The sequence below is a fragment of the Dendrobates tinctorius genome, unplaced genomic scaffold (genome assembly GCF_039654945.1).
Source record: "Dendrobates tinctorius isolate UK_male_01 unplaced genomic scaffold, ASM3965494v1 ptg000104l, whole genome shotgun sequence".
Taxonomy (NCBI): domain Eukaryota; kingdom Metazoa; phylum Chordata; class Amphibia; order Anura; family Dendrobatidae; genus Dendrobates; species Dendrobates tinctorius.
The window spans coordinates 7,170,957-7,193,889 of record NW_027361772.1 but is presented as its reverse complement, the minus strand read 5'-3'; the positions used below and the strand labels follow the sequence as shown (position 1 = coordinate 7,193,889).

Sequence of the window (22,933 nt, the reverse complement as noted above, 5' to 3'; positions counted from 1 at the left end):
CCGGTATAACACCGTGTTACATCCTCCATGATCAGTGCAGCCATTATCTCTATATAACCGGTATAACACCGTGTTACATCCTCCATGATCAGTGCAGCCATTATCTCTATATAACCGGTATAACACCGTGTTACATCCTCCATGATCAGTGCAGCCATTATCTCTATATAACCGGTATAACACCGTGTTACATCCTCCATGATCAGTGCAGCCATTATCTCTATATAACCGGTATAAACACCGTGTTACATCCTCCATGATCAGTGCAGCCATTATCTCTATATAACCGGTATAACACCGTGTTACATCCTCCATGATCAGTGCAGCCATTATCTCTATATAACCAGTATAACACCGTGTTACATCCTCCATGATCAGTGCAGGCCATTATCTCTATATAACCAGTATAACTCCGTGTTACATCCTCCATGATCAGTGCAGCCATTATCTCTATATAACCGGTATAACACCGTGTTACATCCTCCATGATCAGTGCAGCCATTATCTCTATATAACCGGTATAACACCGTGTTACATCCTCCATGATCAGTGCAGCCATTATCTCTATATAACCGGTATAACACCGTGTTACATCCTCCATGATCAGTGCAGCCATTATCTCTATATAACCAGTATAACACCGTGTTACATCCTCCATGATCAGTGCAGGCCATTATCTCTATATAACCAGTATAACTCCGTGTTACATCCTCCATGATCAGTGCAGCCATTATCTCTATATAACCGGTATAACACCGTGTTACATCCTCCATGATCAGTGCAGCCATTATCTCTATATAACCAGTATAACACAGTGTTACATCCTCCATGATCAGTGCAGCCATTATCTCTATATAACCAGTATAACACCGTGTTACATCCTCCATGATCAGTGCAGGCCATTATCTCTATATAACCAGTATAACACCGTGTTACATCCTCCATGATCAGTGCAGCCATTATCTCTATATAACCAGTATAACTCCGTGTTACATCCTCCATGATCAGTGCAGCCATTATCTCTATATAACCAGTATAACACCGTGTTACATCCTCCATGATCAGTGCAGCCATTATCTCTATATAACCAGTATAACACCGTGTTACATCCTCCATGATCAGTGCAGCCATTATCTCTATATAACCAGTATAACACCGTGTTACATCCTCCATGATCAGTGCAGCCATTATCTCTATATAACCAGTATAACACCGTGTTACATCCTCCATGATCAGTGCAGGCCATTATCTCTATATAACCAGTATAACTCCGTGTTACTGCCAGTAGTGGTGTCTCGGATCTAGAGGGGAGTTCCGGGCTCCGCAGCCCCGCGCCCCCTGACCGCACACATTCCTCACCCCCACTGGTGACGTCACCAATGACGTCAACCACCACCCCTGCCAGCCTCCAATCAGGCTTCTCTGTGGGCGTGGTCTGTCCTCGCCCGGCGGTACTCGGTGTCCCCAGCTCTCTCCTCCCCCGGTACCGCCGCTTTTTCCCTCCTTCTGCCGCTGCTTAGCTCCGTAAGATGAGTGCAGCCGGTAATTCCCGCCTCCGACCGAGCGGTGCCCGGGGGCTGGGGCGGAGTGACTGACGGCTGGGCGGGGCGCAGGCTCCTCCCCCTCTGGGATCTTATATTGCGCACACGAGGTCACGGCTCTTAATATGGCGCTTAGGCAGATCTGACAGCCGGCATCTTCACCGACTGCGAGGACGCGGAGCGGCACCTACCGGACACACAGTGGTGAGTGGCCGCGCGTTATACGGGGGATGCTGCCCCTATGTCCCCCGCACCGCCTGCCGTGTGCGGAGAGTCCGCTGCTCGGTGACGAGCGCTGCCCGCAGATACAGACTGGACAGGTATAGACGGCTATAGGCCGCTACTATGGCATCTGTATGTACGGTCCTTGATGTGCCGGCTGCAGGTCACACCTGTGCGGTATCTCCACCATCCACTGTCCTGAGCGTTGTTGTGAGGCCTCTTAATAGCATCGTGTAGTGTGCCCCCCCTAATAGCATAGCATGGTGGCCCCCGCATAGTGTAGTGTGCCCCCCTAGTAGCATAGCATGGTGGCCCCCCTAGTAGCATAGCATGGTGCCCCCCCCTAGTGTAGTGTGCCCCCCTGGTAGCATAGCATGGTGGCCCCCCCCCCCATAGTGTAGTGTGCCCCCTAATAGCATAGCATGGTGGCCCCCCCTAGTGTAGTGTGCCCCCTAATAGCATAGCATGGTGGCCCCCCATAGTGTAGTGTGCCCCCCCAGTAGCATAGTATGGTGGGCCCCCCATAGTCTAGTGTGCCCCCTAGTAGCATAGCATGGTGCTCCCCCCCCATAGTCTAGTGTGCCCCCCTAATAGCATAGCATGGTGGCCCCCCCCATAGTGTAGTGTGCCCCCTAATAGCATAGCATGGTGGCCCTCCTAGTGTAGTGTGCCACCCTGGTAGCATAGCATGGTGGCCCCCCCCCATAGTGTAGTGTGCCCCCTAATAGCATGGTGGTGCCCCCCTAGTAGCATAGCATGGTGGCCCCCCATAGTGTAGTGTGCCCCCCCTAGTAGCATAGCATGGTGGCCCCCCATAGTGTAGTGTGCCCCCCCTAGTAGCATAGCATGGTGGCCCCCCATTGTGTAGTGTGCCCCCCTAAAAGCATAGCATGGTGGGCCCCCCATAGTGTAGTGTGCCCCCCTAGTAGCATAGCATGGTGTTCCCCCCCCCCATAGTGTAGTGTGCCCCCCTAATAGCATAGTATGGTGGGCCCCCCATAGTGTAGTGTGCCCCCCTAATAGCATAGTATGGTGTGCCCCCCTAGTAGCATAGCATGGTGCTCCCCCCCATAGTCTAGTGTGCCCCCCTAATAGCATAGCATGGTGGCCCCCCCCATAGTGTAGTGTGCCTCCTAATAGCATAGCATGGTGGCCCCCCCTAGTGTAGTGTGCCACCCTGGTAGCATAGCATGGTGGCCCCCCCATAGTTTAGTGTGCCCCCTAATAGCATAGCATGGTGGCGCCCCCCTAGTAGCATAGCATGGTGGTCCCCCCCATAGTGTAGTGTGCCCCCCTTAGTAGCATAGCATGGTGGCCCCCCATTGTGTAGTGTGCCCCCCTAAAAGCATAGCATGGTGGGCCCCCCATAGTGTAGTGTGCCCCCCTAGTAGCATAGCATGGTGTGCCCCCCTAATAGCATAGCATGGTGGGGCCCCCCATAGTGTAGTGTGTCCCCTTAGTAGCATAGCATGGTGGCCCCCCATAGTGTAGTGTGCCCCCCTTAATAGCATAGCATGGTGGCCCTCCATAGTGTAGTGTGCCCCCCCTAATAGCATAGCATGGTGGCCCTCCATAGTGTAGTGTGCCCCCCCTAATAGCATAGCATGGTGGCCCTCCATAGTGTAGTGTGCCCCCCTGATAGCATAGCATGGTGGCCCTCCATAGTGTAGTGTGGCCCCCTTAATAGCATAGCATGGTGGCCCTCCATAGTGTAGTGTGCCCCCCCTAATAGCATAGCATGGGGGTCCCCCCCATAGTGTAGTGTGCCCCCCTCGTAGCATAGCATGGTGGCCCCCATATAGTGTAGTGTGCCCCCCCTAATAGCATAGCATGGGGACCCTCCATAGTGTAGTGTGCCCCCCCTAATAGCATAGTATGGTGGGCCCCCCATAGTGTAGTGTGCCCCCCCTAATAGCATAGTATGGTGGGCCCCCCATAGTGTAGTGTGCCCCCCCTAATAGCATAGCATGGTGGGCCCCCCATAGTGTAGTGTGCCCCCCTAATAGCATGGTGGGCCCCCCATAGTGTAGTGTGCCCCCCTAATAGCATGGTGGGCCCCCCATAGTGTAGTGTGACCCCACGCAATAGCATGGTGGGCCCCCCATAGTGTAGTGTACCCGCCAATAGCATAGCATGGTGGGCCCCCCATAGTGTAGTGTGCCCCCCATAGTGTAGTGTGCCCCCCCTAATAGCATGGTGGGCCCCCATAGTGTAGTGTGCCCCCCCTAATAGCATAGCATGGTGGGCCCCCCATAGTGTAGTGTGCCCCCCCTAATAGCATAGCATGGGGGCCCCCCATAGTGTAGTGTGCCCCCCTCATAGCATAGCATGGTGGCCCCCGTATAGTGTAGTGTGCCCCCCCCCCTAATAGCATAGCATGGGGACCCTCCATAGTGTAGTCTGCCCCCCCTAATAGCATAGTATGGTGGGCCCCCCATAGTGTAGTGTGCCCCCTAATAGCATAGCATGGTGGGCCCCCCATAGTGTAGTGTGCCCCCCCTAATAGCATAGCATGGTGGGCCCCCCATAGTGTAGTGCCCCCTAATAGCATGGTGGGCCCCCCATAGTGTATTGTGCCCCCCTCGTAGCATAGCATGGTGGCCCCCGTATAGTGTAGTCTGCCCCCCCTAATAGCATAGTATGGTGGGCCCCCATAGTGTAGTGTGCCCCCCTAATAGCATAGCATGGTGGGCCCCCCATAGTGTAGTGTGCCCCCCTAATAGCATAGCATGGTGGGCCCCCCATAGTGTAGTGTGCCCCCCTAATAGCATGTTGGGCCCCCATAGTGTAGTGTGCCCCCCTAATAGCATAGCATGGTGGCCCCCCATAGTGTAGTGTACCCCCCAATAGCATAGCATGGGGGCCCTCCATAGTGTAGTGTGCCCCCCCTAATAGCATAGCATGGTGGGCCCCCCATAGTGTAGTGTACCCCCCAATAGCATAGCATGGGGGCCCTCCATAGTGTAGTGTGCCCCCCTAATAGCATAGCATGGTGGGCCCCCTATAGTGTAGTGTGCCCCCTAATAGCATACATGGTGGCCCCCCGTAGTGTATTATGTTCAGTTGAGTTTACCTCTGTAGCCCCCGTCCTACTTGGTATTGGGGGTCTCTGGGGATTCCAGTGGTGACTCTCTCCCCTCCTGTATATATGTGTGGCTGCCCTGTGACTGTAGCGCCCCCTGTATCTGCTGGCAGTGCCCCCTGGTGCAGGTGCGGTCAGCAGCCCTTGCGCCTCCGTGTGATCTGCCAGCTGTCTGGCTGCAGGCGTGGTGTCGTCCTGAGCAGGGATTACTGGAGGGGCCGCTGTGGGATGATCCCCGGAGCACGGTGTCCCCTAAGGGGGCTCTGCTGATTCCTGTCTTCCCGTAGTGGGATATCTGGGCGTCACGGTGGTCTGTGACAGTAATGGGGAGTCTGCTGGGCGTGTAACGGGGGTTGCGTTATCTGGAAGGCTCCTTCCTCTGACTGTAGGTGGCTGATCGGCTTTGTTTCTCCTACTTAACCCCTTCCTGCTCATTTTTGGGCTCACATCACATCTGCTAAATCTTGTGGGGAGTGCGGGTAGTGAGGAATACTCGGGAGTTATACAGGTAACGGGCGAGTCCGGACTTCTCTGACAGTGGTCGGGCTGTAGGAGGTTGACATGTCCATTTATTTTCTTTATAAGCCTCCCACAAATTACTGGGACCCCCACAGCTCCCTTTGCCGTAGCCCCCTGTGTGACTAAATGCTGGACCGCCACTTGATTGACTTCTGTGGGATTTATTCCCTAGAGTTAAGTAATGGTCTCGCAGGCCCCCCTACTGCTCCATCCACACAATGGACTTTGACTAGTGAGGGTCCCAGCATCCAGACCCCCGGCTGTCATACTCTGGTCCTGGGGCGTCCACCATACAGGGGTATATTGGTTGGGTGATCTCTTTTCGGCTGAACGAGGAACTTTAATTCCTCTTATGACGGTGTGCGGACCACTGCTCCATTCATTTTCTGGGGGCACAGTGCCGTGCTCCGCTTTCTCCAGCAGCCCCATAGAGAATGTACGGAGCGGTGGTCCAGCGTGTGCACCACTACTCCATCCTTAAGGGGGGGGCGGGGGGGATAAGTGCTCTGTTCTAGATCAGTGGGGGTCCGACCATCGATCTCTCCTGTGGATCAGGGATAGAACATCTTCCTACCGAGTGCCCCTCTAACTGTCCATGGAAATCTGACTAGTGGCAGCTGTATCTGTACCCCCCCATTGTGACTGAGGTCCCGATATGGCTCCTGTGACCTCATGGTGGCAGAAGTTGGGTGACTGTCGCCTGGGACCCTGGGCGCAGCGTGGGCTCCAGTTCCCTGATGATGCCCGTTAGACTTCCACCCTGGCGGCCATTGCTAATAACTGTTTATTGTAGCTGTGCGGCTCTGTAGACGGCCATTATCTGTCTGATAGCGGTGGGTATTTCATGGTTCCTCCTTGTGATTGCAGGTTATATTTTAACCAGTAGCTTGTGACTTGGAATCCTGTCGGCCGTTAACCCCTGCTGCTCCGATCTGCAATTCTCCGTAACGGTCGGTGTTCCGTAGCTGTTACAATCTGTCGAGGGAAAAGACAAAGGGAAGGGTTCTATATACAACCACAAGGCATGATCCAGTCCGCCCCAAGAGTGCCAACCTTCCTGCCTGATCCGAATTGTTGATCCACTGGGTCAAACATCCCAAAAGGGAACTAAATAGATCTGCCCCGGGGTCCAAAGCCCGCTGGGTGAGTGACTGGAGTTGGGTCATCTGGCCTTGCAGCCAAGTTCAGCCATGTCCTCTGCTGGGTGGTGGATGTGCACAGCCAGCGCCCCTGTCCTTCTGCTGCAGACTCTCCCTCTACTGAAGGGCACTTTCACCGTCCTGCTGTGCACACAGTAATGTGATTAATTAGCGCTGTACTGTCCCAGCTGCCCCCTTTGTCTGAGTCACATGGTCTTGGCCTTGGGAGAGGCATCTAGTGATCGGTATGGGAGGGGGGCGCTGCTTGTGAGTAATGGGGCATCCAGACTCAGCCGGTTGCTTCTTTGTGCAATGGAGGAAATGTCGTCAGCAGGAGTGAGTCACCTTGTCCGAGTCCACCCAGCAGCACACGGTGTCCCCGCTGCATGCTGAGGTCTGCGTGGTGCAACATGACACATGCCAATTCCCTGCTCGTACATGCTCGGCCATGCAGAGCGCGAGTCATCCTACCAATAGCCTCACCTAGGTCGCCGAGCGTGCAGCTGCTGGGAGTGGGGATCTTTCTCAATAGCTGCAGGCGCCGCTATCTGCCAACATGCATGCAGCGGTAATCCAGGTCCCAAACGCATGTTGGCATTCTGTGACCCTCGTCTGACGTCCTGACGTGGAAATAGGGCTGTGGAGTAGGTAAGCCAAGCCTCCGACTCCTCAATTTCCATGGCTCCGACTCCACAGCCCTGACTGAAAAGCCAATGATCAGCCCCACTGAATGATAATGTCAGTATAGAGGGGGTGTTGGTGGGGCCCCTGGGTAGTACAGTCAAGTCTACTATTGCTTTGGTGGTTGGTAAGGGCCCCATAACTCGCTACGATCACATGACCAGATTTTCAGCCCAAGCGCTGTCCGAACCCGGCCTTTATTTGGACCCATGTTGTTCACCTCACCCACTCTGAAAGCTGCTCCTGCCCCCTGGTATTGGTGGGGGGGGAGAGTTGTATCATGCCCTAGTCTTTCCTATTTCATATGTCTATTTGTCTGGGTGTGCAAAAAGAAATCCAAAATTGGACCCCATACTATATAACGTATGAATGTTAACGATTCATTGTTACTAGAAGACATTAGATGGGATCACAAATGGCGCTCGTCATCTGTCAAGAAGCCGCCTCCTAAATGTCACACTGACTTTCTGCTGCACCATTGAAAATGAATTCCTAATTCCCTGCTATACTGTTAAGTGGCCGCACAGCTAAACTGTGAACATTAACATTAGGCAGGTGGTAATTAAGCTGCAACATCTAGGGTGGGGGGGGGGGGCTACAAAGTGAAACCCACTCAACACAAGTCACATGTCTAAAAAATCAAATTTGTGCAACTTGCTGTCGCCCAACTATTTTAAAGCTGACCACAGCTCCTTTTATTACTCGCCTGCCGCTGTCCCGCTGCACTCGCCTGCCGCTGTCCCGCTGCACTCGCCTGCCGCTGTCCCGCTGCACTCGCCTGCCGCTGTCCCGCTGCACTCGCCTGCCGCTGTCCCGCTGCACTCGCCTGCCGCTGTCCCGCTGCACTCTGAATTTTTACTCCCATTACGAAATGGAGCAGCTGATCTGATGCCCGCCACTTCATATGGTAATTTGGGGTAAAATATCTTCTGCCTGGTGGGGTCCCAGCCATCGGACCCCCACTGATCGATAAGTCATCTACCCCATGGATAGGTAATAATTTGCTTTCATTACACAACCCCTCTTAAGGCAAGCCGCAGATTCGTATTGAAGTCTATGGCAAGTGAGTCATGTGCAATTTGCAAACCGCTCTCCACCCCCAAAAATATACCCTTAAAATAAAAGCAATTTGGAACGTTTGTGACTGTCGCGGCTGCGGTGAGCCCCAGTGTGTTGCCACAATTTGTACGGCCCTAGTCTTAGATAGCTATACATGTTCTGACATTTCGGTAGGTGTCTGGGATAAAGGTGCGGTCACTGACCCTTTGTACCCTACATAGGACCTGCCTGGATCTTGGTTGTGATTTCCAGAATCTTGTGTTGATGATTTCTGATCTGTGCATATGGCTGAAATAATCCTCATAAATATCTTTTTTCATCATCTTGGCAGAGATGTGCCACCTTGATTGCCCTCATAACTCCAGATTGGCAGGGATGGGTTCAGCGCAAGTTAATTATGTTTATTACATGGTGTAGGGCGGACTTGGCCGGTGCCACAGCAGTAATGATGGCTGTGAGATGCCAGGGGCTAGGTTGCTTGTGGGGATTATGCAACAATGTCGCACATTTATTGGAAGTAGGACTCTAGGAAAGGGGAACTGTTACTTGTGGAACAGAATGTGCGGATCTGAGGCGCTGGGGTTCTGAAAAGTCGCCTTGGCTACCCAGTGTCTTCACAGGAGCGCTGTGTATGCCAAGTCACTGATGGGCAGTAAAGGTTCTGCCTGCAGAATTGGGATTTGGACTCCTCTTAAAGGGACTCTGTCCGCACAGAACGACTGTTCAAACTAAGCGCAGGCGCTCGGTGCACCATGGCGGGGACAAACCTTTAAGTGCACCTTCCTCACCCCCTGCTTGTTTTCAATCTATACCATTTGTGTTTCTATCAAATCAGAGCTGTCAATCAAAATAGGGGGGTTGGGGCTGGTTGGAGGGTGTAAATGCAGGCAGCGGGCTACTCTGTTGGCTGTATACTCCTGCCTTGCAAAAATCTGCACGTAGTGGCGGTGATCCCATAGATGAAAATGGGGCAGTGGGTAGTGTTTAAAAAAGACTGTTGCCCAGTTTTGTTATGGTTGGCACACTGAGCGCTTTTCTCTACGAAAAATTGTAATTGATTATCCTGACTTGTCTCCAAAGGTATAAAAGCCCCCCGCCCCTATAATGGAAGTGTGAAGTCGCGTTGTGTGTATGCGCGTCTGCAGTGATGGATCTTGTGGGTATTTTGGGAACTCCTCTAGACACATCGCCTGCACCTCCCCACAGGGTTGATGTGGAAATCCAGGGAGGTGGGCCCGTCTGAACCAGTAAAAGGGAGTTAGGGGAGACAAAAAGGACTTTGTTATAAAAGGGGGGGAAAAGTGTATATAGCAGTAATGGCCGGAGTATAGCTGACACTTCAGCAGATGTGAGTCTGGCCCATGTGCAGTTCTTCATACTGTATGTCCTACTGAGACTTATGGATGTATGGATCTCCAGTGAGGAGCACATCATACGGGAGGCAGATCTCTGCCAGGGGGTGTAAAGTTATGAGGGTGTATGTAGGATATACAGATTCGGGTATAGAGGAGATGTCTAAGGAACACAGACCTGGTACATATAGCTGGGAGCGCCTTTAACTGTAGGGCAGGAGGAAGACATATGAGGGGTGTGTGTGTGGGGGAGTGTACACGGTGTGTGTGTGGGGGAGTGTACACGGTGTGTGTGTGGGGGAGTGTACACGGTGTGTGTGTGGGGGAGTGTACACGGTGTGTGTGTGGGGGAGTGTACACGGTGTGTGTGTGGGGGAGTGTACACGGTGTGTGTGTGGGGGAGTGTACACGGTGTGTGTGTGGGGGAGTGTACACGGTGTGTGTGTGGGGGAGTGTACACGGTGTGTGTGTGGGGGAGTGTACACGGTGTGTGTGTGGGGGGAGTGTACACGGTGTGTGTGGGGGGGGGGGGAGTGTACACGGTGTGTGTGGGGGGGGGGGAGTGTACACGGTGTGTGTGGGGGGGGGGGAGTGTACACGGTGTGTGTGGGGGGGGGGGGAGTGTACACGGTGTGTGTGGGGGGGGGGGAGTGTACACGGTGTGTGTGGGGGGGGGGAGTGTACACGGTGTGTGTGGGGGGGGGGGAGTGTACACGGTGTGTGTGGGGGGGGGGGAGTGTACACGGTGTGTGTGGGGGGGGGGAGTGTACACGGTGTGTGTGGGGGGGGGGGAGTGTACACGGTGTGTGTGGGGGGGGGGGGAGTGTACACGGTGTGTGTGGGGGGGGGGGAGTGTACACGGTGTGTGTGGGGGGGGGGGGAGTGTACACGGTGTGTGTGGGGGGGGGGAGTGTACACGGTGTGTGTGTGGGGGGGAGTGTACACGGTGTGTGTGGGGGGGGGGGAGTGTACACGGTGTGTGTGGGGGGGGGGGAGTGTACACGGTGTGTGTGGGGGGGGGGAGTGTACACGGTGTGTGTGTGGGGGGGAGTGTACACGGTGTGTGTGTGGGGGGGAGTGTACACGGTGTGTGTGTGGGGGGGAGTGTACACGGTGTGTGTGTGGGGGGGAGTGTACACGGTGTGTGTGTGGGGGGGAGTGTACACGGTGTGTGTGTGTGGGGGGAGTGTACACGGTGTGTGTGTGTGGGGGGAGTGTACACGGTGTGTGTGTGGGGGAGTGTACACGGTGTGTGTGGGGGAGTGTACACGGTGTGTGTGGGGGGGGGAGTGTACACGGTGTGTGTGGGGGGGGGGAGTGTACACGGTGTGTGTGGGGGGGGGGAGTGTACACGGTGTGTGTGGGGGGGGGAGTGTACACGGTGTGTGTGGGGGGGGGAGTGTACACGGTGTGTGTGGGGGGGGGAGTGTACACGGTGTGTGTGTGGGGGGGGAGTGTACACGGTGTGTGTGTGGGGGGGAGTGTACACGGTGTGTGTGTGGGGGGGAGTGTACACGAGGGGTGTGGGGGGGGGGTGTACACGAGGGGGGTGTGGGGGGGGGGTGTACACGAGGGGTGTGTGGGGGGGGGGTGTACACGAGGGGTGTGTGGGGGGGGGTGTACACGAGGGGTGTGTGGGGGGGGGGGGTGTGTGGGGGGGGGTGTACACGAGGGGTGTGTGGGGGGGGGGGGTGTGTGTGGGGGGGGTGTACACGAGGGGTGTGTGGGGGGGGGGGTGTGTGGGGGGGGGTGTACACGGTGTGTGTGTGTGGGGGGGGGGGGTGTACACGGTGTGTGTGGGGGGGGGGGGGTGTACACGGTGTGTGTGGGGGGGGGGGGTGTACACGGTGTGTGTGGGGGGGGGGGGGGTGTACACGGTGTGTGTGGGGGGGGGGTGTACACGGTGTGTGTGTGGGGGGGGGGTGTACACGGTGTGTGTGTGGGGGGGGGGGTGTACACGGTGTGTGTGGGGGAGTGTACACGGTGTGTGTGGGGGAGTGTACACGGTGTGTGTGGGGGAGTGTACACGGTGTGTGTGGGGGAGTGTACACGGTGTGTGTGGGGGAGTGTACACGGTGTGTGTGGGGGAGTGTACACGGTGTGTGTGGGGGAGTGTACACGGTGTGTGTGGGGGAGTGTACACGGTGTGTGTGGGGGAGTGTACACGGTGTGTGTGGGGGGAGTGTACACGGTGTGTGTGGGGGGAGTGTACACGGTGTGTGTGGGGGGAGTGTACACGGTGTGTGTGTGGGGGGAGTGTACACGGTGTGTGTGTGGGGGGGAGTGTACACGGTGTGTGTGTGGGGGGGGGGGGGAGTGTACACGGTGTGTGTGTGTGGGGGGGGGGGAGTGTACACGGTGTGTGTGTGTGGGGGGGGGGGGAGTGTACACGGTGTGTGTGTGTGGGGGGGGGGAGTGTACACGGTGTGTGTGTGTGGGGGGGGGGAGTGTACACGGTGTGTGTGTGTGGGGGGGGGGGGGAGTGTACACGGTGTGTGTGTGTGTGGAGTGTACACTGTATATACACTGCCCCACTGATTAGTATATACCCATGCACAGAGCTGTAGTCTGCTGACACTTGTACATGTGATACACAGATAAGGGAGCAAAAACTATTGCAGGGGCTGAAAAGTGAGGTAATGGCGGCAGGTTGTGTGGTTACAGGCTGCCCCTCAGGAGGTGTACAACTAGGGGTCGTATTGTATCGCTATATGCTGTGTATACTGCTGGTGTGGCGTACTGAGGAGGTATACAGGGGGCTCTGTGGTATAGGCTGCAGCCTGCACACGGTATATACAGGCAGAGCAGTATACAGAGCACATACAGGTCGGGGGCTGTATACAGGGGGCTCTGTGGTATAGGCTGCAGCCTGCACACGGTATATACAGGCAGAGCAGTATACAGAGGACATACAGGTTGGGTGCTGTATACAGGGGACACTGAGGTATATGCTGCAGCCTGCACACTGTATATACAGGCAGAGCAGTATACAGAGCACATACAGGTCGGGGGCTGTATACAGGGGGTATTGTGAGGTATAGGCTGCAGCCTGCACACGGTATATACAGGCAAAGCAGTATACAGGGCACATACAGGTCGGGGGCTGTATACAGGGGGCACTGTGAGGAATAGGCTGCACACAGCATATACGGGCGGAGCAGTATACCGAGCACATACAGGTCGGGGCTGTATACAGGGGGCACTGTGAGGAATAGGCTGCACACAGCATATACGGGCGGAGCAGTATACCGAGCACATACAGGTCGGGGCTGTATACAGGGGGCACTGTGGTATAGGCTGCAGCCTGCACACGGTATATACAGGCAGAGCAGTATACAGAGCACATACAGGTCGGGGGCTGTATACAGGGGGCACTGTGAGGTATAGGCTGCTCACTGTATATACGGGCGGAGCAGTATACCGAGCACATACAGGATGGGGCTGTATACAGGGGGCACTGTGGTATAGGCTGCAGCCTGCACACGGTATATACAGGCAGAGCAGTATACAGAGCATATACAGGTTGGGTGCTGTATACAGGGGGCACTGTGAGGTATAGGCTGCACATGGTGTATACAGAGCACATACAGGTTGGGGGCTGTATACAGGGGGCACTGAGGTATAGGCTGCAGCCTGCACACTGTATATACGGGCAGAGAAGTATACAGAGCATATATAGGTCAGGAGCTGTATACAGGGGGCACTGTGAGGTATAGGCTGCACATGGTGTATACAGAGCACATACAGGTCGGGGGCTGTATACAGGGGGCACTGAGGTATAGGCTGCAGCCTGCACATGGTATATACGGGCAGAGCAGTATACAGAGCACATACAGGTTGGGGGGCTGTATACAGGGGGCACTGTGAGGTATAGGCTGCAGCCTGCACACGGTATATACGGGCAGAGCAGATACAGGTCGGGGGCTGTGTACAGGGGGCACTGTGAGGTATATGCTGCAGCCTGCACATTGTATATACAGGCAGCAGTATACCGAGCACATACAGGTCGGGGGCTGTATACAGGGGGCGCTGTGAGGTATAGGCTGCAGCCTGCACACTGTATATACGGGCGGAGCAGTATACCGAGCACATACAGGTCGGGGGCTGTATACAGGGGGGCACTGTGAGGTATAGGCTGCAGCCTGCACACGGTATATACAGGCAGAGCAGTATACAGAGCACATACAGGTCGGGTACTGTATACAGGGGGCACTGTGAGGTATAGGCTGCAGCCTGCACATTGTATATACAGGCAGCAGTATACCGAGCACATACAGGTCGGGGGCTGTATACAGGGGGCACTGTGAGGTATAGGCTGCAGCCTGCACACTGTATATACGGGCAGAGCAGTATACAGAGCACATACAGGTCGGGGGCTGTAAACAGGGGGCACTGTGAGGTACAGTGGGGAAAAAAGTATTTAGTCAGTCAGCAATAGTGCAAGTTCCACCACTTAAAAAGATGAGAGGCGTCTGTAATTTACATCATAGGTAGACCTCAACTATGGGAGACAAACTGAGAAAAAAAATCCAGAAAATCACATTGTCTGTTTTGTTTTCATTTTATTTGCATATTATGGTGGAAAATAAGTATTTGGTCAGAAACAAAATTTCATCTCAATACTTTGTGATATATCCTTTGTTGGCAATGACAGAGGTCAAACGTTTTCTGTAAGTCTTCACAAGGTTGCCACACACTGTTGTTGGTATGTTGGCCCATTCCTCCATGCAGATCTCCTCTAGAGCAGTGATGTTTTTGGCTTTTCGCTTGGCAACACGGACTTTCAACTCCCTCCAAAGGTTTTCTATAGGGTTGAGATCTGGAGACTGGCTAGGCCACTCCAGGACCTTGAAATGCTTCTTACGAAGCCACTCCTTCGTTGCCCTGGCGGTGTGCTTTGGATCATTGTCATGTTGAAAGACTCAGCCACGTTTCATCTTCAATGCCCTTGCTGATGGAAGGAGGTTTGCACTCAAAATCTCACGATACATGGCCCCATTCATTCTTTCATGTACCCGGATCAGTCGTCCTGGCCCCTTTGCAGAGAAACAGCCCCAAAGCATGATGTTTCCACCACCATGCTTTACAGTAGGTATGGTGTTTGATGGATGCAACTCAGTATTCTTTTTCCTCCAAACACGACAAGTTGTGTTTCTACCAAACAGTTCCAGTTTGGTTTCATCAGACCATAGGACATTCTCCCAAAACTCCTCTGGATCATCCAAATGCTCTCTAGCAAACTTCAGACGGGCCCGGACATGTACAGGCTTAAGCAGTGGGACACGTCTGGCACTGCAGGATCTGAGTCCATGGTGGCGTAGTGTGTTACTTATGGTAGGCCTTGTTACATTGGTCCCAGCTCTCTGCAGTTCATTCACTAGGTCCCCCCCGCGTGGTTCTGGGATTTTTGCTCACCGTTCTTGTGATCATTCTGACCCCACAGGGTGGGATTTTGCGTGGAGCACCAGATCGAGGGAGATTACCAGTGGTCTTGTATGTCTTCCATTTTCTAATTATTGCTCCCACAGTTGATTTCTTCACTCCAAGCTGGTTGGCTATTGCAGATTCAGTCTTCCCAGCCTGGTGCAGGGCTACAATTTTGTTTCTGGTGTCCTTTGACAGCTCTTTGGTCTTCACCATAGTGGAGTTTGGAGTCAGACTGTTTGAGGGTGTGCACAGGTGTCTTTTTATACTGATATCAAGTTTAAACAGGTGCCATTACTACAGGTAATGAGTGGAGGAAAGAGGAGACTCTTAAAGAAGTTGTTACAGGTCTGTGAGAGCCAGAAATCTTGATTGCTTGTTTCTGACCAAATACTTATTTTCCACCATAATATGCAAATAAAATGAAAAAAAAAAAACAGACAATGTGATTTTCTGGATTTTTTTTTTTCTCAGTTTGTCTCCCATAGTTGAGGTCTACCTATTATGTAAATTACAGACGCCTCTCATCTTTTTAAGTGGTGGAACTTGCACTATTGCTGACTGACTAAATACTTTTTTTCCCCACTGTATATGCTGCAGCCTGCACATTGTATATACAGGCAGCAGTATACCGAGCATATACAGGTCGGGGGCTGTATACAGGGGGCACTGAGGTATAGGCTGCAGCCTGCACATTGTATATACAGGCAGCAGTATACCGAGCATATACAGGTCGGGGGCTGTATACAGGGGGCACTGAGGTATAGGCTGCAGCCTGCACACTGTAGATACGGGCGGAGCAGTATACAGAGCATATACAGGTCGGGGCTGTATACAGGGGGCACTGAGGTATAGGCTGCAGCCTGCACATTGTATATACAGGCAGCAGTATACCGAGCATATACAGGTCGGGGGCTGTATACAGGGGGCACTGAGGTATAGGCTGCAGCCTGCACACTGTAGATACGGGCGGAGCAGTATACAGAGCATATACAGGTCGGGGCTGTATACAGGGGGCACTGAGGTATAGGCTGCAGCCTGCACATTGTATATACAGGCAGCAGTATACCGAGCATATACAGGTCGGGGGCTGTATACAGGGGGCACTGAGGTATAGGCTGCAGCCTGCACACTGTAGATACGGGCGGAGCAGTATACAGAGCATATACAGGTCGGGGGCTGTATACAGGGGGCACTGTGAGGTCGATAGGCTGCAGCCTGCACACTGTATATACAGGCAGAGCAGTATACAGAGCATATACAGGTCGGGGGCTGTATACAGGGGGCACTGAGGTATAGGCTGCAGCCTGCACATTGTATATACAGGCAGCAGTATACCGAGCATATACAGGTCGGGGGCTGTATACAGGGGTCACTGAGGTATAGGCTGCAGCCTGCACATTGTATATACAGGCAGCAGTATACCGAGCATATACAGGTCGGGGGCTGTATACAGGGGGCACTGAGGTATAGGCTGCAGCCTGCACACTGTAGATACGGGCGGAGCAGTATACAGAGCATATACAGGTCGGGGCTGTATACAGGGGGCACTGAGGTATAGGCTGCAGCCTGCACACTGTAGATACGGGCAGAGCAGTATACAGAGCATATACAGGTCGGGGCTGTATACAGGGGGCACTGTGAGGTATATGCTGCAGCCTGCACACTGTATATACGGGCAGAGCAGTATACCGAGCACATACAGGTCGGGGGCTGTATACAGGGGGCACTGTGAGGTATAGGCTGCAGCCTGCACACTGTATATACGGGCGGAGCAGTATACCGAGCACATACAGGTCGGGGGCTGTATACAGGGGGCACTGTGAGGTATAGGCTGCAGCCTGCACACTGTATATACGGGCGGAGCAGTATACAGAGCACATACAGGTCGGGGGCTGTATACAGGGGGCACTGAGGTATAGGCTGCAGCCTGCACACTGTATATACGGGCGGAGCAGTATACCGAGCATATACAGGTCGGGGCTGTATACAGGGGGCACTGTGAGGTATAGGCTGCAGCCTGCACACGGTATATACAGGTGGAGCAGTATACAGAGCACATACAGGTCGGGGCTGTATACAGGGGGCACTGTGAGGTATAGGCTGCAGCCTGCACACTGTATATACGGGCGGAGCAGTATACAGAGCACATGCAGGTCGGGGGCTGTATACAGGGGGCACTGTGAGGTATAGGCTGCAGCCTGCACACTGTATATACGGGCAGAGCAGTATACAGAGCACATACAGGTCGGGGCTGTATACAGGGGGCACTGTGAGGTATAGGCTGCAGCCTGCACACTGTATATACGGGCGGAGCAGTATACAGAGCACATACAGGTCGGGGGCTGTATACAGGGGGCACTGAGGTATAGGCTGCAGCCTGCACACTGTATATACGGGCGGAGCAGTATACCGAGCATATACAGGTCGGGGCTGTATACAGGGGGCACTGTGAGGTATAGGCTGCAGCCTGCACACGGTATATACAGGTGGAGCAGTATACAGAGCACATACAGGTCGGGGCTGTATACAGGGGGCACTGTGAGGTATAGGCTGCAGCCTGCACACGGTATATACAGGTGGAGCAGTATACAGAGCACATACAGGTCGGGGGCTGTATACAGGGGGCACTGTGAGGTATAGGCTGCAGCCTGCACACTGTAGATACGGGCGGAGCAGTATACAGAGCACATACAGGTCGGGGGCTGTATACAGGGGGCACTGTGAGGTATAGGCTGCAGCCTGCACACTGTATATACGGGCAGAGCAGTATACAGAGCACATACAGGTCGGGGCTGTATACAGGGGGCACTGTGAGGTATAGGCTGCAGCCTGCACACTGTATATACGGGCGGAGCAGTATACAGAGCACATACAGGTCGGGGCTGTATACAGGGGGCACTGTGAGGTATAGGCTGCAGCCTGCACACTGTATATACGGGCGGAGCAGTATACCGAGCACATACAGGTCGGGGGCTGTATACAGGGGGCACTGTGAGGTATAGGCTGCAGCCTGCACACTGTATATACGGGCAGAGCAGTATACAGAGCACATACAGGTCGGGGCTGTATACAGGGGGCACTGTGAGGTATAGGCTGCAGCCTGCACACTGTATATACGGGCGGAGCAGTATACAGAGCACATACAGGTCGGGGCTGTATACAGGGGGCACTGTGAGGTATAGGCTGCAGCCTGCACACTGTATATACGGGCGGAGCAGTATACCGAGCACATACAGGTCGGGGCTGTATACAGGGGGCACTGTGAGGTATAGGCTGCAGCCTGCACACTGTATATACGGGCAGAGCAGTATACAGAGCACATACAGGTCGGGGCTGTATACAGGGGGCACTGTGAGGTATAGGCTGCAGCCTGCACACTGTAGATACGGGCGGAGCAGTATACAGAGCACATACAGGTCGGGGCTGTATACAGGGGGCACTGAGGTATAGGCTGCAGCCTGCACATGGTATATACGGGCAGAGCAGTATACCGAGCACATACAGGTCGGGGCTGTATACAGGGGGCACTGTGAGGTATAGGCTGCAGCCTGCACATTGTATATACGGGCGGAGCAGTATACAGAGCACATACAGGTCGGGGCTGTATACAGGGGGCACTGAGGTATAGGCTGCAGCCTGCACATGGTATATACGGGCAGAGCAGTATACCGAGCACATACAGGTCGGGGCTGTATACAGGGGGCACTGTGAGGTATAGGCTGCAGCCTGCACACTGTATATACGGGCGGAGCAGTATACCGAGCACATACAGGTCGGGGCTGTATACAGGGGGCACTGTGAGGTATAGGCTGCAGCCTGCACACGGTATATACAGGTGGAGCAGTATACAGAGCACATACAGGTCGGGGCTGTATACAGGGGGCACTGAGGTATATGCTGCAGCCTGCACACTGTATATACGGGCGGAGCCGTATACCGAGCACATACAGGTCGGGGGCTGTATACAGGGGGCGCTGTGAGGTATACAGGGCGGCGGATGTGTACACTGCACATGGCCGCGCTCAGTCGCCTCTCTCTCCTCCTCCGCCGTCACTAGTGGCTTGTTTGAACGCCCTCAGTTTGGCGCCCATCTGTCTCCTCCTCCGTCACTTTAGCGCCTTTGTGCAAAATCGAGCGGGAAGTGACAGCGGGAGAGACGGCCGCCACCTCCGTGTCCTCGGTAAGGAGCTCGGTGCTGTGGGTGCGGCTGAGCCGGTGACACGGGAGGCAAGGAGTCTTCTGCTGTGTGTATGCTGAGCTTTGTAGTGCGCCGGCGGTAACGTGTACACCGCGGGGTTTGGGGTCTGTGGGAGGTGGTGCCCAGGTTGTGCCCCCTCTGCCCCGCTAGTAGGCGGCCTCTCCATTTTACCATGGGCTCCAGGTGCTGGGACTTTTAGTTCTACTCTACAGAGTTCAGACCAGGTCTACAACCTGTGGATCCAGAACTACAGCTCCCAGCATGCCCTGACTGCAGAGACCACTGGGCCCATGTGGGCTCCTGCTCTGGTGAGGGATGGAGAGCACCGACTGTGTGAGCGTGGCGTTGGGCTGTGTGCACACGGTGCGTTTTTGCGGCATTTTCCTGCACAGAATTGGCCACATCACTAGAGAGTTTAGGGAAGATTCAAGCTGTATAACTCGGGCACCCTCCCCGGCCCCTCCATACAACCCCCCCCCCCCCCCCCCCCCATACACCTGCTGTGCGATGGGAAGGGGTTAAATGGACTTTGCATATAAAAGTGATAGTCTCCATTTAAGACCCTTGCTGGGAGTTGTGCCCCATCTGGTCCCACCATAACGATGGCATGTGATCGCTGATCTCTTGCATGTACCCGGGGGTCTGGCTTGGTGAAATGTATGGGGGGTCCTGGGCTCCGGAGGAGAGGACTTGATCTCGCGCTTGAATTGACGTGTTGGTCCCTTGGCGGTGGGCAGTGGTGGGAGGCGTTTGTCGTGAAGAAATAAATTCCTGATGGGATTAAGAGATTGGAATAATTCCTGCACGTTCTTCATAGTTGTTGTGCGGCCGCGGTTATGGAGGCGCATAGGTAACGTGACCACGTATAACCGTACAATGACTGTCATCCTACATCCCCCACTGTACTACAATGAGTGCCAATGGGCAGCTTGGCAAGTGGCAATTTTGGCACTTGGTTCTTCTAGGTGCGCCAGGGATGGGGTCGGCGATCGGTGGACCCCTTAATCTGACAGGGAGGGAGGTGATGCCCCCCATGCAGGCATAGTGTTCATAGTTGTGCTTGCTATGTCTGCCCATACACCCATCTAGCCCCATAGGTGCCTATACACCAGGGGACGTGCCCTTTTGGCATCTGTTGGGGTATATGCACGCTCAGTTCTTTGGAGCAGAGACGTTCCAAATCTCCCAAAAAAGTTTCAGTTCTGAAAACTCAGCAAAAAGACTTTGCAAACCCTTACACCTTATTCCACACAGGTCAGCGTTCAGCCCAAGTATACAGACTAGCCGAAGTGGTATATATGGGGGCCGTACGTGACAATGCGGATCTCGCGCTCCGTACTTGGACAGTATTTCGCGGCCATCTGGATCTTGCCCGTTTTCCAGTATGGATTGGCTCCTCAGATTCTGTCCCCCTTCTCGCTTTGTAGTATCATTGACCCACAGTGCAAATCAGGGATGCCTTGTGTATAATGTATGTCCGGTGGACACTGAGATGTGCCCCTATGGGTGACTGAGTGTGACGGCTCTGAGGCCCCCCCATGGGCGCCTATCCTGGCATCTCCGGTCTTGGCACATATTTGCTTCTCATTTTTATGATGAAATTGGTTAATTACAGGATGTTCTAATTTCCCACACGAAGGGCTTGAACCTCATGCAATTGCCTGTTGGTTTTTTTTTTTTTTTGTCAAATTGGGGTCATTGGCTCTTTTATAGCCCCAATCCACCAGTTCATCGACATCAGTCACATCCTATACCTAATATGGCCCTGAGTGAAGCCAAAACGGAGCACACGCCTATCCGTGCCATGCCAAACGAAAGCCCAAATGCCCATAAAAAGGGCTGTGCGTGTGATCCGGCCTCACTCCAGTTATTGGTCTGACACTTGCCGCACACCTAGTCTGTCCGGTGTTTAATGCCTTCCTCCTCGTCTTACAGAATGAAGAGTCTGCCTGATTCCTTGTTTTCTGCACCATGGAAGTTTCTTCACCTCTAACCCACCAGAGCCAAAGGAACTGTAAAAAGCCAATTTCTATACAGAGCAAATAGCAAAGACTTTAGACCGATACTCTCGGCCCTTAATCAGTTTACTGCATATTTAATTTTTATAGTAATTTATTGAATTATTTTCATACCTCGCATTTTTTTGTTTACATAGTATATTATTTTTTTTAATTCCACATTGAGCCAAAAAAAAAAAAAAATGGAATCGACAACTGTTTTCAGCGATGTTACCAGTACCCCCGGCCTCCTGCTCGACGGGAGTCCCATGTCCGCCTTCCTCTGGTTGCTGATAGTGGGTTTTATCATAGCCTTTGTGCTCGCTTTCTCGGTCGGTGCCAACGATGTAGCAAACTCCTTTGGCACGGCTGTGGGCTCTGGTGTGGTGACGTTAAGACAAGCTTGCATCCTGGCATCCATCTTTGAAACCGTCGGATCCGTTCTCTTGGGCGCTAAAGTGAGTGAAACCATCCGGAAAGGACTGATCGATGTCACGATGTACAACTCTACCCAGGAGCTGCTAATGGCCGGTTCCATCAGTTCCATGTTTGGTGAGTATGAATGGGTATGTAAGGGGGGTCTCCAGTATTAGGAAAACAATGTATCTCCTTTATAGTATTCTGAGCGCACCATGTTGCATTATTTCAGGTTCTGCTGTATGGCAGCTCGCAGCTTCCTTCCTGAAATTGCCAATCTCCGGTACCCACTGCATCGTTGGTGCCACTATCGGCTTCTCTTTGGTGGCTAAAGGACAGGAAGGAGTGAAGTGGACCGAGCTGCTTCGCATCGGTAAGTCTTGGATCAGAACTGGGGGGGGCAGATGGGTGTGACAAGAGCCAAGTGATTTTTGGAAACTGACATCACATGATGCTGGGTATTCTGGTACCGGTTTTATACGGACACGTGAACTGTGGGGGGAGGCTCATAGATAGTGAAAGAGGGCACCGTTTGTGACTGGCAGGAAACTTTGCATCCCCTTTTTGTAATGTTAACCTGTTTTGGGGGTCATTATATTTCAAAATTCTGTTATTATGGCAGTGTGTTGGGTGGTATGGCTGCTCATTTTACGTGATGCCTTTCTTCTGGAAGAATGGTGCATTTTTAGGGGGGGGGGGAACAACTTTGTCACATTCTTAGGTTACCGTTACACTAAGCGATGTACCAGCGATCCCGACAACAATATGCATCGCTAAGTGGTCGCTAGTGAGCTGCCACACAGGCAGATCTCACCAGCGACATAGCAGGGGTCGGGGGTCGCTACTTACCTGTCAGACGCGGCGATCCTGACGTCCTCCCACCCGAGTCCACGCTTCGCTCGTCGGCGCCACCGGAAGCCCAGCAGGAAGCTGACGACGAGAAATGATCCAGGACGTTCTCGCGCAATCAGTGACAGACAGCGCTCGGAGGTAAGTATTACATGTAGCGATATTGCTAGCGATATCGCTATGTGTAACAGGCCCTTTAGAATAGAGGATAACTTGCTGAATACTGGGGGTCTGACTATTTGAGCCCCCAGATCTCAAATCATGCTTCCGGCTCTGCAGCCCCTATACTGTGGGTGAATAATCCCTAAACTTCCAGACAGCTAGATTAGATTGGCATTGGGAATAGTTTTTGTTGGTTTCTTTCCATTTATGATTTATGACAGACTGTAAAGTTTTATCCTTTTTACAATGGCATCAGATGTAAAAAATTAACTTCATGAAGGAACTAGT

The 22,933-nt window shown here is 53.5% G+C and overlaps 1 protein-coding gene across 1 annotated transcript in view; it reads left to right on the top strand.

Moving 5' to 3' along the window:
* The first annotated feature begins 1,481 nt into the window (after positions 1-1,481).
* Positions 1,482-22,933, top strand: part of SLC20A1 (solute carrier family 20 member 1) — a 32,175-nt gene continuing 10,723 nt past the window's right edge. The window contains exons 1-3 of the mRNA XM_073588679.1: positions 1,482-1,745; positions 21,156-21,769; positions 21,867-22,007. Of these exons, the coding sequence (XP_073444780.1) occupies positions 21,421-21,769; positions 21,867-22,007 (490 nt within the window). The 5' untranslated portion in view covers positions 1,482-1,745; positions 21,156-21,420. The remainder of the gene's footprint in view (positions 1,746-21,155; positions 21,770-21,866; positions 22,008-22,933) is intronic.